This window comes from Monopterus albus, unplaced genomic scaffold (assembly GCF_001952655.1).
Source record: "Monopterus albus unplaced genomic scaffold, M_albus_1.0 scaffold88.1, whole genome shotgun sequence".
Taxonomy (NCBI): Eukaryota; Metazoa; Chordata; class Actinopteri; order Synbranchiformes; family Synbranchidae; genus Monopterus; species Monopterus albus.
The window spans coordinates 1,118,898-1,133,107 of record NW_018127968.1 but is presented as its reverse complement, the minus strand read 5'-3'; the positions used below and the strand labels follow the sequence as shown (position 1 = coordinate 1,133,107).

General features: G+C 39.5%; 1 protein-coding gene across 1 annotated transcript in view; it reads right to left on the bottom strand.

The window, feature by feature from the left end:
• LOC109964399 (receptor tyrosine-protein kinase erbB-4) overlaps positions 1-14,210 on the bottom strand; it is a 300,706-nt gene that overhangs the window by 51,739 nt on the left and 234,757 nt on the right. Inside the window, 3 exon segments of the mRNA XM_074527649.1 lie at positions 2,461-2,615; positions 7,407-7,500; positions 12,240-12,372. Of these exon segments, the coding sequence (XP_074383750.1) occupies positions 2,461-2,615; positions 7,407-7,500; positions 12,240-12,372 (382 nt within the window).

The following is a 14,210-nucleotide window of genomic DNA, read 5'->3' as shown; positions in this document are numbered from 1 at the left end:
ACACACCACTTGAGATCTAGAGGATGTTGGTGGAGAGGGTGTGTAGCTACAAGTACCTTAGAGTACACACCTCCTAGGACCTGACAGGGTCTAATCATGTATCCACAGTAGTGAAGAAGGCAAGGCAGTGCCTATACCAGCTGAAGTAAGATTAATGAAGTAAGACCTTCTACACTGCTAAACATCCAGTCTGTGCTCCACAGTAGCATTACTATCTGGTTTGGGAATTGCAATTCCCAGGACAAGAATGTGCTACGTAGAGTCACTCAGTGTGCTGAGTGCATCATCAGAACCGCACTGCCAAACCTGCAGGATATTTTTAATAAGCAGTGCAGGTCCAGCGATCATTAAGGACAACCTTCATCCCACTCATAAACTGAGTGGCTACCTTCTGGGAAGTGGCTCTGCTCCATCGTGGCCAGAACTGAGAGGCTGAGAAGGAGCTTCTTCCTTCGGGCTATATGGAACATAAACACTACATGGATTTTTACTCCATGATATGCACCTACATACTGTGCTACGCACTGACTCTTCTTATAGCTCTGTATATCTGTATAACTCTTATATGTTGTGTAACTGTTAACTATTTTTACTGAGATGTTCTCTTTTCAGTCTACTTTGTATGTGTGTGTGTATATATATATAGCATTATGCATATATGTCTTTATTATTTAACATTACATATATACGGTGCTATATATTGTATCTATTCACTGTCTTCACTGGTTTGTCATTTTGTCATTGCAACTCAAGCCTTTTTTTTCCTGATCTTTGTATGCTTAGCTATCTTTCAACATGATCTTTATTTCTGGTCTTATTATATTTATTTTTATTTTTTACTAACTTTAAAATGATTTGTTATTTGCACAGTCGGGAGCTGTTTACAGCATCATCTCAGTGCTACTGTGCCTGTACTGTATGCATGTGACAAATAAAGCTTATCTGATCTGATCTGACTGCATAAAGCAAAACAACATACATAAAGACAGCAGAGGCCAAGTCAGTTTTGTTTCCAACTCTATCTTTAAGCTTTAAAGGACAAGGTAGGTTGCTGCTTAAAGGCATGGGCAGATACATATAGCACCAAACAAGAGAATCAGCAAACCCATGAGTTTTCCTCAAGCCTATGTGCAAACCTGAAATATGAAGAGAGGTCTGAACTAAAGCTTTGCTGGGTCCTCTTCATCTCCAACTTTATGCTAGAGCTCGGTTCAGTTTCAAAGTGACAAATCACAAAGCTACATTCAAAGCTCTCTGGTGAAGTCCTCCTGGACTGAAACTTGATGTTTCACTACTTCTATGTACAGTGTGCTAGCATCAAATGCCACAACTGACAGACTTAAACAAGCCTGAAAATATTGGATCCTTCCCATCTCTGTCTCTCTTCCCTTTTGTGTCTAGCTCTCTCCCCCTTCCCTCTCCCTCTCTCAGCTTGTCTTTTTGAGAGACAGACCTTCTTATGAAGCTGTACCTGTGACAAAGTGTCAGCCTGGTGTTTTCCATTTACGACTACATTGTTATGCTCGAGGGAGCTGGAGGCTGTCACTCAGGAGAGGAGACATAACACACAAGGAAATGACATAAAGTCCCTGTGGAGTTAAATACAAAGTGATGTCTTACCTTCCCCTGTTGAATATAAACTTGAGTGATCAGTGGCTAGTGAGCAATGGAGCAAGGGATTCTAATATTTTATTTTCATTCTTTTGCTCTTTTTCTTCTTGCCACTTTCATTCTCTCTTATCTTACAAGATGAAGGATCATAATTTTATGTTTCCAGGATGTGAACAATAAAAGGGACCTTTTGCAAGTTTATGATCTTTTGCATTTTGCAATCCCTACATACAGTATATAAAAACCAAATTCACTTTTAATGAGAAAATTTAGCAAGAATAGTCTGTTAGTCCCCAGTCATTTAAAAAGTGGCAACAGGAGATTCTCTTAAGCATCCTTGTGAAATAGTTTTTGAAATCATTAGTAGCACTGTAGCATGCAAGCTAGCTTGCTGACTGCAAATTAGTTGGAAGTTAAGTTCAGAAATAAGTTAAATTTTTTTAAGATAACTTTGCACCATTTACTTCTGTCTCATGACTGATGGCAAACCATACCTTTTGTAGGAGTACCTTAGACTCCAGTAAGGTTCTATTGAATCTAATGGTCTGATACAGCTTGTACAAATTGTACAAGACTATTCAGTTTTATATGTTACTGATGTCAGCATGATTTGCAGTTGGTCAGTGGTGCCATTTTATGAGCCAAACCAGAGTTAAACTAACTGTGTTAGTGGGTTTGGTCACACTTAGGGTTGGCATTTAGATTTGTGTCCAAAGTTATAATAAAGTTTAGGTTACTGGTGAGGCACAGTTCATCATGTACTAGTGTTGAAAGCATACATTTGAAAGGATGACAAAATGAAATGTCTCACTTCTGTAAAGTGATGAACACTTTGTCCTGGCTACTTACCCCTGGGTGCAGTTGGCATGGCAGGGATGGCATTCATTGTTTGCTTCAGCATACTTGAAGATGAAGCTGTTGGCACCTTGCAGGCCATCAGGGCACTTCTCCACACAATTTGGGCCATCCTTGAAATGAAGGCATTTCACACAATGCTCTGGGCCCTATGGGAAGTCAGAGGGGGAAAAAAGCTTGGTTTTATCAAATGTATATTTTCATTTTGAAGACATACAGTAATTCGGAATAAAACCATGGGTGGAGCCAGGGGGTGGCCGGGGCCCGCCCCGGCCACCCCTGAGATCTGATTGTCCACCCCTGGTGCCACCCCCGCCATAGTCAAAATGTCATGCTTGTCAGTATTAATGAATGAAAAGTGAAAAATAATGACAAATTGTTGCCTTAAACACAACTAACGTCTGGTGCTTTATAATTGATGTTGGTCAAATTTATTTATTCTACGTCACTGTGCAGCAGCGTTGTTGGCAGCCAGGAGTTAATAGCAGATAAAGTTAGCTAAAGAAAACACTGTGTCTCATTTTTGCACACAATAAACAGTTTGGTTCTTAATAATGTGCTGTTGATGTTTCATAGAACTAGGGGTTTAATTTACTTTTTACATGTATTTCAAATGTACCACTCATCTCTGTCTGACCAGGAACTTGTATTACTATTTTATTATAAAGATGATGCCTAGTAGAATGAGTTATTTCTGACTAAGCCTGCTTTAGAGTTGCATTAGTGCTGTAAAGACAGGAAAACACGTCTTATCACTGGTGAGTCTGGCTTTCTCTGGACAGCTCTCTCTCAATGATGTTTTGACTCCAAACTTTCTGTGTGTACAGAGGATGTATTGACCTGACATTATGAGGTCAAACATAAAGGACACATCAGTAGACTACAGTGCCACAAATGTAAGGAATGAGATAACCTCAGCTTGTAAAGAAGACAGATTGATGGGTATATTTCAAAATGATCTAGTGCAGCTTCCTTAGCAGCTTATTGTACTTGCATCTCTGTAGCAGTGAATGTGAAAGAGAGATAACAGGAAGCAAAAGACAGCAGGCGAAAGTGGCGAGAAGAGAGTCAAGAAAAGTAAAAAAAAGTGTAGTAAGTAATAAGTGAAATTGAAGGAGAGAGACTGGACATAGATGCAGCATAACAGAGGAGAGAGTCAAGAATGAATGAGACAGTGTGTATAGAGAGAGGAACAGAAGGGAGAGAGCAGACGAGACGCATAAAGCAGTGGGAGTGAAGCAGGCAGATAATAACCATCCCTCACAGCACACACAATGACCATAACAATCCGCCTAGAACAGGATTTATGGAGCTAATATAGGCAAGGAAGGAAGTAGGGGAGAAGAGGAAGAGGGGCAAAGAGCTCTCCCAGACAGGCCTCGTACTGTATCATCAACAGGCCTAAAGAACACCGCATTAACAAACAACACAAACACAAGCATTATGTACATAAATACAGTGAGCGAAAATCTAATCAATAATCATGCATTTGAATCTACCACTTACATGAATGTCTAAATTGCACGCAGACAAAAATTTGCAAATACACCTACATTAAGACATATTGTGTACATGACGAATACAGGCAATGGGAATCATATACATACAGTCCTGAGAAAAAAGGAGCCATTAAGGTAAAAAGATGATACTAAATGCAGATAGCTACCCTTTGGCAATGGAGGAGTGTTTCTTTATACTGTAAATAACCTGAAGCACTGATGCTGTGTCTGTGCATGGGATAGTAGGCATGCATGTGTGTATATCAATGCATATACACCACTATTGTTGTGTGTGTGTGTGTGTGTGTTTGGTGGCGGTGGGGGGGGTTAGAGGTGTGAAAATGCATTCACATAGTACAGTGCATAGTGAAGGTATAGCTGTTCTCAGTGGCTTTAGCACTGAGCCTGCGATTGTGCTGTTATGAGCGTCTTCCCATCCATGCCAACTGGTGAATACAGTATGTATGTGTGTATCCAATAATCCCATTGAATTATGTTAAAAAACAAACAGTGTTTGGTCCAGCAGGGTGTCGGTGCATCCAAAACAATGATGGGAGTGCGTCCTGTCAAGGACCACAATCCCTTGCTCTAAATTTAAATTGGTCTGCTTGTGTATCTAATACTGAAGTTTGCTATTGGATGTGTGCGTCTGTGTGTAGGTATAACTTCTTTTTCTTTCCTCATATGCACAAAGCACACTAGTATTCTAGAAGGACTGGCCATTACTCTGGTGTCAGAGCTTATAGCCAAGACTTTTGACTGTGACATAAAAGGCCTTTTAAAGCATAATCACTTATATCAAGAAGGAAGATATTTTATTATGATATACTGCACAGGCGTCCTCATACTTTACCATGTGTCTACTGAAGTCTTTAAATATCATAACAAAATAATTTTAAACATTACTAATGAGGTGGAAAGATAAAAGGAGGAGTAAATGAGGAGAATGTATGAATATGATAGTGGTCATAAAGAATACATGAGAATATATGTAATATAATTTATATTTTATATAATATGCTGTAAAACTGTTTGTGCCTCAGACTGTGTACCTATATGTATGTGCACTGGCTACAACATGTTTACACTGATGCATGTTTTAATTGTTTGAATATGTGTCAAGTTGTCATGATATGTCCCGTTAGCATGGGCATTTCATCCTAGAGGAAGGACACAGCAGGATTTTATACAGAGAAACATAGAGAGCGTCAGTCCAATACATTAATACCAATACATGTTGATTGTTTTTCAAGATACAGCTCAAGATAAAACAGCTGTAACCTGAAAAATATAATATTTAAGATAAGAAAAAAGGAGAACAAATGCAGAAGAGTCGGAAGCTGTGGAGAGGCAAGAGAGATAAAAACAACAGAATCACTTCTGGTGAACACAAGCAGTCTGTTAAAAACACCAACATCACAGTCTGTTCTATATGTTACTTAACCTCACTTTTTGTAGTGGTCCATGGAAAAAAAACAACAACAACAAAATAAACTTTTGCTGAACTAAAATATTAGAGCTGAGCTGAACAAAGTAAGAACAAAATAATAGGGCTTGCTGAATATGAAAAGCATCAAACACAGGTCTTTGTATCACTGAACAACAGCAACCAATTTAAATTGACCATCATCACCTTTTCTGTCAACAACACAATGTGTATTCATGGCTATAGTCATATCTTCAGCCTCTCTTTACAGAGGGCATTAGGCCTATCAAATCAACACATGTAAGCTTTAATGTAACTTCTAAGGGCTCTGTGGCCATAACATAATTCATTTCTGTCTGTGCAGCACATGAAACATCTATACGAGGCCCAGCACGTTACCTTGGGGCATTTCCATTATACAGTCTTACACAAATATGCTCCCACACAAACAAAAATGTACAGTACTTGTGTATGTAAATTATAAGGTGCCACAATAAAAACACATTGAAGCAGTCACTGAAAAGTCATGTACAGTATAACCTTGTACATAATGTACACCTCAGGGCTTCTCAATAATTAAGAAACCTCTATATGACCAAAGACAAGACAATACAAACGCAGCCTCTACTGAGTTTGCATTTGTTGTAATTAATTAGTTAAGATATGAAAATATTGAACTAGCTAATGAAAATCATTATGAAGCACTTTAAAGTGTTTTTTTTTTCCTCACCATGATATAGGTTAGCTACAGAGCTCTGTACTGTTTAAACAAGAAAGCCAAGTGCAGGGCTGTGAGGTATCAAGTGGACAGCTAAGATAATCAAACCAACAAATCTCCAACAGCAACACATAGACTCTGCCCTAGCCAACAGCCACAGATGTGCTAATGTTGGCCTTTGATTCCCATGCTCTCACACACAAACATTACAGTATAGTGGTTTTGGATATGGCAGGGTGTGATGGGACACAAAAGACAGCACATGGCCCCGCTGGCTTGTTTCTGTCGCAAATAATCCCTCTCTATCAAACGGCGAGATAAAATTTTAAGAGAAAGTGCAGGGTCTGGGGCCTCATGTGGCTGTGGGTGTAGTGTTCACATGTGGCAAGCAGAAATGAAGGTCAGGATTTATTTCTTTTTTTTTAATTTTGGCATTTTTCTAATGTACAGCTCCTACCAAGCAATCATTCAGCAAGCAGCTTTGCTTCTATAAGAGCTTGTGAAATGCAAACAAGTACAAATGCTTTTGGAAAAAGCAAACACTTAGAAGAACAATAACTCTTGGCAAAAACAAATAAAGAAAACAAGAATTGTGTGAGTCATTGATGGTTCACATAAAATAAAACTGGAGTTACACACACAGCTGCAAAGTAATGCTGATATGAAATAAAACAATCACTTTTACCTTTGAGCAAGAATATGAGACATGATCAATAGCAAAGCTGAAAGTGGCACTTTTACTGCTAATACAATAATTAATCAAAGTCTAAGATGACCAAAGGCAATGTCTGCAGCTCCAAGACTTTGGTTTGTGGTGAGTGAAGCAATGCTCTGGCCTTGAGCACTATTCTGTGGTGGTGGTGGGAGCAGGAGGGGGGAGCAGGCAAGAAGCAGAAAACAACACCTTTAAGCTGATTCTGCTTTTAGTTGGATCTACTCATTGTTGGATTTAGTCTTTTCATTGGACTTTCATGGGGTTTGCTTGTTTTGAGACAGCCTTGAATACTTATGCTTTAAAAAACATAATTCTTTCTTTACAAAGCCAATCTACATTGGCTTTATAACTCAGATTAGTCTTGGCTCTATAGCTTCTAGCTTTAAAACAGATTTACAGATTCATTTTTCAGTGGTGGAATAATGCCACCATGTGTATAGCTCTTACATTGAAGGACATTTCTCTTTAACAACTACAGATAAAAACGAATGTAAACAACAGCCCTCTTCTCTGTCTGTATTAAGAACACATATGTGAGTGAAATTATAGCTTCAGTCTGTCTCGCTATGGGATCAAGCTTACCGGACCGTGGCAGGTCAACGAGTCATCGTCAGCTTGCTCACACTGGGCATCACACTCCACACACACTGATCCGTTGGCATACTCTCGAATATCCCTGAGAGAGATCGACGAAAGGGATGGGGGGAGGGATTACAATGGGTGGGGAATAACATGAAAACAATTTTTGAAATAGAACAACAAAATGGCTCATATTGCAGAAGAGAGAAAATAAAGCTCCCATTGTTGTTTGTAGCTTTTCAGCGTCAGTCTCATGTTGTTTTTTTCCTGAACGTTTGTAAATGATCCTTTTCAATCGACACTTATAAACACACACATTGGCTTTTATTCCTTGTGGACACATTACACTGATATACATTAATTTCCTGGCCGTCTTACCCTAACCTTACCTTAACCACTGCGTGTCTAACTGTAACCCTTACCTTAACCTAGCCTTTATCTTACCCTAACCATAAACCAACCTGTCACCCTAACATTTAGTGACTGATGTGCACCAGGTGGGCTACGAGGGAGGCTGAGTCAATATAAGTAATACCAGGCACACACACATACACAGCTCCTATCACACTTGGAAGCACTGCAGCTGATTAGTTAGCAGTAATTCTGATAGCATCACTCAGGGGTTCGACACAGTAAAAATGCAGTACCTCCAGGGGTGCAACATTTTCAAAAATCAATTAAATTAAGTGCATTGTTATTGAATTTCTACAATCCCTTTATAATAATAGAACACCAGAGTGGCCTCTAAAAGTCATTAAATTTGACCACAGTGCGACTGAGCTGCAACTTTGCCTTTGTCACTGCAGGACAAGGAGAATGACTTTTGGATACTTCTCTTTTGGTCAGTGAGGGAAAAAGAATGTCCCATCACACAAATAGAAGAAAATGTCGTTAGCCCAGTGGGAACTAAATCAAATTAGTATTAATTATGCTTAATCTGGCCTTCAGAGAACCTTCCAGGAAACAGGGGAGGTAAGCCTTTGTCTGGGTCTTTGCTGGTTAAAATAATAAAAGCAGCACTGTAGCAGGAAGATATCATTGAGTCGAGTGGTTACTCTCCTGTGCTCTGCTCCTACTTTCATGTTCAGGTATTCATATTGCTCTCTGGTTTCTCACGCTGCTTGACTGTGAATCGCTGTCGGACTCTTCCTCTCATTCTAGGCCTTTAATTTATGTAAGGACTCTAGTTTTCCTGTTAGATTTGTGTTGATGTATGGACTCATGCCTCTCAGGGTCACACAATGACTCTGGTGTCCTGTTAATCTAGTGGTTTATCTGTGTTGTGTCGCTACTGTTTAGTTCATCAGCGAGCTGTTAATCTCCAGCTATTTTTCTACTGTGAGTGCCTTTTTTAGTTTACAGTTCATGCCAAGTAGTTTCTGTTCTTGCATTCTGTAAATCTCTGTTTATATTTATGGGACAACAGAAGGTGACAGTATTCAGTGAATGCCACTTAAGTCAAATGGAAACCTCTTAAACACACAAACTTAAATCCACACAAACTGAGCTCATCATTTTAATGTAATAGTTAATCTATTGCAAACTTTGCACTACTTACATTGTCAACATAGAAGTCACAAAAACCTTTAGCATGTATGTGAATTAGGTTTTGCACACATTCTACTCTGTTCTATCCTTTTTAGAGTCAATATGCTGTACTTTTACTATTAAACCAAACCACATTGGAATAAAGGTGCTACTACAAAAGAGCACAAACACAAATATAATAGTAAATATTTAAAGTATCGCTGGTGAAACAGTTAACTATGCAAAAAGCAATAAGGGGTTTGCGTTGCATTCAGTGATCCTGTGTTTGGTGAATCATGTGCCAGTCCTGCTGATGATGCTGTTGGTGGCGCTGACGTGCAGGTAGACAGGTAGGCAGGGCGTGGCCCCGTGCGCAAGCAGTGACTGTGACACGCAGTGACACGCCTAGCCCCCCTGCCCCAACAGCACCGCCCAGTCCACCTCAATCCTCTCCAATGCAGCCACCATTTTTTTGTCCATCCATCCATTATCTATACTGCTTATCCTGAAGAGGGTCGTGGGGGGGCTGGAGCCTATCTCACCTGACATTAGGTGAGAGGTGGGGTGCACCCTGGACAGGTCGCCAGTCTATCACAGGACTGACACTTATAGAGACACACACACACACACACACACACACACACACACACACATCAACCTAAGCTGCATGTCTTCGGACTGTGGGAGGAAGCCGGAGCACCCGGGGAGAACCCACGCAGGCACAGGGAGAACAAACAAACAAACTCCATGCGGGAAGGCACTGGGTTGGCCAGGGCGTAGACCCGGATTTACTCGGTGTGAGGCTACTTAAAATCATCTTTCCAGTAATTCTGCAAAATGTCTTAAATGTTATTAGTACAACTCCCCAGGAAGTGCATCTGTTCACCTACCATTGTGAGATGGAAAGCATTGAGCTAGACTTCCCTCTAAAGTGTAGGAACCCCTAGTGTTCTGACACTCTGCAGGGGTGCCTTTTAAGCAGAGAGTTACCACCACATCTTAAATTGTTCTTTTCACCCTCAAGCTCTTAATATCATCCAGAGTAAACAGAAAAATTCTGCTCAGTTTGAATGCTGTGTCAAAGAGCCTTGGGCTGTTCTTGAACTGAAATTTAACTTTTGATGAGCAGGTTGTGCAGCAGGTCTTCCAGCATTAGAGGGTTATTTGAAAAATCCCGCACTTGTGTTCATAGCTGAATAGGATCAGTTGATTTTGGTTTACATATTTGTTTTTGGTTTGATCAGTGGAGCACATCTTACTGCTGTGTCACTCTCCTGGAACATATATAGAAGGTTCCCCCAGGGCATCTGTCAAACAGGCATCAGTTTGATCTTTCCTGCACTGGTAACCAGCATACTACAGTATGAAGATATGGTTATTACTTGTACAGCAGTTATTTTAATTATTTATGAACTCTAACAACGCCATGCAGTGGTTTCATGCCTGTCTGAAGATCAATAAGCTGTAAACATTCTCCATTTCACTAAAAATATGTAATGCCATAAACATACATTCTGTGAAAACATTCCAAAGCAAATGGAGAGACACAGTGTAAAGAAAGTAATTTCATTTGTAATTAAATGATCAGCACTGAATAGATGTGATATTAATAACAAAAATAAAAATGTAGGAAAGTGACGTGCACTGTAATGTAAATTGATAGTGCTTACTGTAGCATCTTGTCCTGACTGAATCAAACTAATCTAAATCAAACACAGAGATCAAAAAGCAGTATCCACCATAGTAAATATACAATACTGTAGGACTGTAAAGCTGAACCTGAAACTGAGCTCAAAATGTTTTCCTGTACTTGTCCAGGCTTTTAAGATTCCAGTTAGGTAAAACAAAATGTCATCAGGTTAAACACACTGTTTTAATGTAATTTTGCTTTCAGCCAAATCAAAGAGCCACTTGGCATTGGCACATATGCTATATTTTCCTGTACTGTACTGGTTCTTGAGTGGGATGTGGCACAGTATATACATTTTGCTCCAGACATGTCCATCACTTAAAAAGGCACTTTGTTACCATAGAGACCTGACAGGCTCTTTTTGTCGCTGCATCGTTATATCTCCAAGGTCTGTGACTGGCCATATATTACGCTGCTGCGGAAATGGGACGGAATCTGAAGCTGCTTTATTTTCCTAAAATCAGTAGAGTAAGCAGTAGTGAGTTAAATTATAGCTTTGTAATATTTTTTATTCTGTTTTCTGTACTTATGTGAGAATTGGTCATTGTAACTAAGTCAGCATCTTTCAGAGTTATAGACTATTAAGTACAAGTTCCCTTGTTTTTGTTTTGCCACACAGTCAGGACGGATGATAAAGGAAAGTTTAGCAGGTTAGTTTCAGTTAAAACAAAATGACCATCAGTAACAAACTTGCCAGTCATTTTTCACATTATGTCACTGATAATAATGAGGTCACTTATTTGTCAGTGACCCCATGTTTAATGATGTTATGCAGTGCAGGGTTGTCATGCTAATGCTGCATAACTGTTAGCAGTTGAACAGGAATGAAATTGGCCTGATTTTGTCTCCTGCATGATCTTCGCACCACAAAATTAATCCAAGCAGCACAAGCAGAATGATAAGTAGGGGCAGCATCAGTAGTTTCCTCAATACTGTGGGCAGGAATGATGAAAGTAGGACCCGCTCCAGGCTCACCGAAGGGGCACTGCAAAAAGCCCAAAGAATATGGGGTATGGGAGACAATGTGTCACGGCAGGGGCCCGATTGTCCTCATCTGTGTTCCTGTGCATGTCTGCTCTGGAGATTTTATTTGTGGTGATTTATGTGGCAGAAAGAACAAGTGTTGGCAGGATTGGGAGTCGGGCCATTTCTTCTTTCTTTTGGCACTCATATCTGTATTCTTCCCTGGCTTACCTACAGGAGGGCTATTGGACCTTCACACAATTGTCACTACTAGGATCATGAGGAGAAAACAGGACTGCAGCTTGTTATGAACTCTTGTGTCATTAATGGTATCCATATGTATCTTGCTCTCAGACAACAGAGAGACCTTTCTCTTCTCTTTAGCTTGTCTTATTTTGCTTTCTGTAGCAGCCGTAATCTTAGCCAGCCTGATATAGGAGCTGCACTCCGCAGAGGGAGAGGAAAGAGGCTACAAATTATGTATGAGAGGATCAGGATGATAGTTTCCCTGCTTTTTTATTTTTTAAGTAAATAAAAGTGTCTACTGAAAGATATGTCTTCTGGTCTTAGTTCAAGGTGAGCCACAGTACTTTAACGGTTGAAAATATTGTGTTGATGTATGTGAACGTAGGTGTATTTGCACATGTATCACTCACCCCTCATAAAGATTGCAGGTTTCCACACAGGTTCGTCCACGGCTGAAGTATTTACAGGACAGGCACTGGTCTGGGCCAGGACCCCAGCACCCTGCATCTGAACAGAGCGGATCACATACCATGTGCTCCTTGTCTGCTCAATATAAACATACACAAAGATGGAGAGTATAAGAGCAAAGAACTGCATTCATGTTGTGGTTTGATGACTCAGAGTTGATACAGCCATAAAAGCCTAAACTATCTCAAATTATCTGGATCTAAAATTAGACAAAATAATCTAATTATTTGGGAAAAGACTATAAGGCTAGCTGTTCTAAGGCACATGCAATTTGTGTGGGTTCATTTTTGTATTTTAATTATCTGCTTCGACACAGCAGCTGTTAATTTTCATTGGCCCATAAGAGGTATGTTTTTGTGAGATGACTTTCCCGAACAATGGCAAGAATAATTGTAGCAAGACAGAGGAGTAGGTGTAGGACTCAAATACATGCTGAAGGATTGTGCTATTCCTATTCAGCGAACAAGAAAATGTCAAACAATATGCACTGAACAGTCACAAAATAATTACCCTAGTGGATGAACTGAAAGACGACCTAGTATAATATGTTTTGTATTTATATAAATAGTCTGTATTTATGTGTAGTTTGCTTACAGCAAATTGTGATATAGTCTACAGTGAAGCTAATGAAGGAGGGAGTGTGCTGCTTCATATTAAGAATTCTGAGCAAATGGTGATAAAGCACTAATGGGGCCCAAAAAGCACCTGCAGCAGCCTCGCACGGTATCCCACAACGGACAAACCACAAACTGGCCGTGAATGTTGAGACCAAACCTATTCCCTTGGTACAAAGTATTATTGGCTGATCATGTAAAGCCATACTAAAAGTCATCTTTGATTTACAAGAATACAGTGTAGGCTTCATTTTCTCTGGATTTCATTCAGTTATAGAAATAGAAAATCCCCCCTTCCACCCTGTTCTGTTCACTTTGTGTGTCTCTATCTCTCATCTCTTTCTCTCTTTTGTCCTCCTTCAGCACTCGATTCTACAAAGGTTTCTACATCTGAGAGCATTACAGTAACAAAATGCGAGTGTTGAAGCAATATAATGACAGCACCACAGATACACTTGGAACTTTTATCATCTCATCTGTGTCTGATGTGATTTCCCCCTTTTTTGGTGAATTTGTATGAATGTATGCCGTCTTAGTTCTCTCCTCTCCAAGAAAAGGCCCCAGCCATGTTTGACGTACTGGCCACATGTAAAACCAGGGGCCTGGTTCAGTGTCGGCCACAGCCATGTTCAAGATGTAGATAACATGAATAAAACAAAAATCAGGTGTTGCTTTTGAAGGCAGGGTTTGATGAAAGTGCCACCTTTAAAAAAAGACAAAACCACTTCTGTGAGGCTTTCAGCGCTGTAGGTAAACTGACCAGGCAGAGGGAAAGATGAGTAAAAAAACAAAAGTAAACGAGCTTTCACTCTTTGTATTTAAGTCTAGTGGTGTAATAAATACAGTTTTTTGAATTACTAGACCTATCACTGGAATTTTTTATTTTGAAATTGAACCAACATTGTTTGTTGGCTAAGTAGACCACCTGTTTATTTTATTATATACATCTTCTTTTTTTTTACAGCAGAGTTTAATTAGTAATAAATTTAATGATGCCTCATCAATTTAAGTGAAAATGAAGCAGGCATGTTAAATCCAGCGATCATCGTTCTTAATACTTTTCACCTGACAAGGAAAAATATCTTCCATTAAAAAGGCCTTTGTAAACAAAAATAATTTCCTTCACAATATTATGATCCTGGTGATATTTATCTACCTTTAGAGAACCAGAAACAGAGCTTTGAAATTCTGAGATTATAGTTAGAGTCCAGAGAATATTAAATCCTTATGAAGGCTGATGTTAGATATCAAATGCACATTCTCAACATACACTATGTGAATCAAGTGTGAAAACTTTAG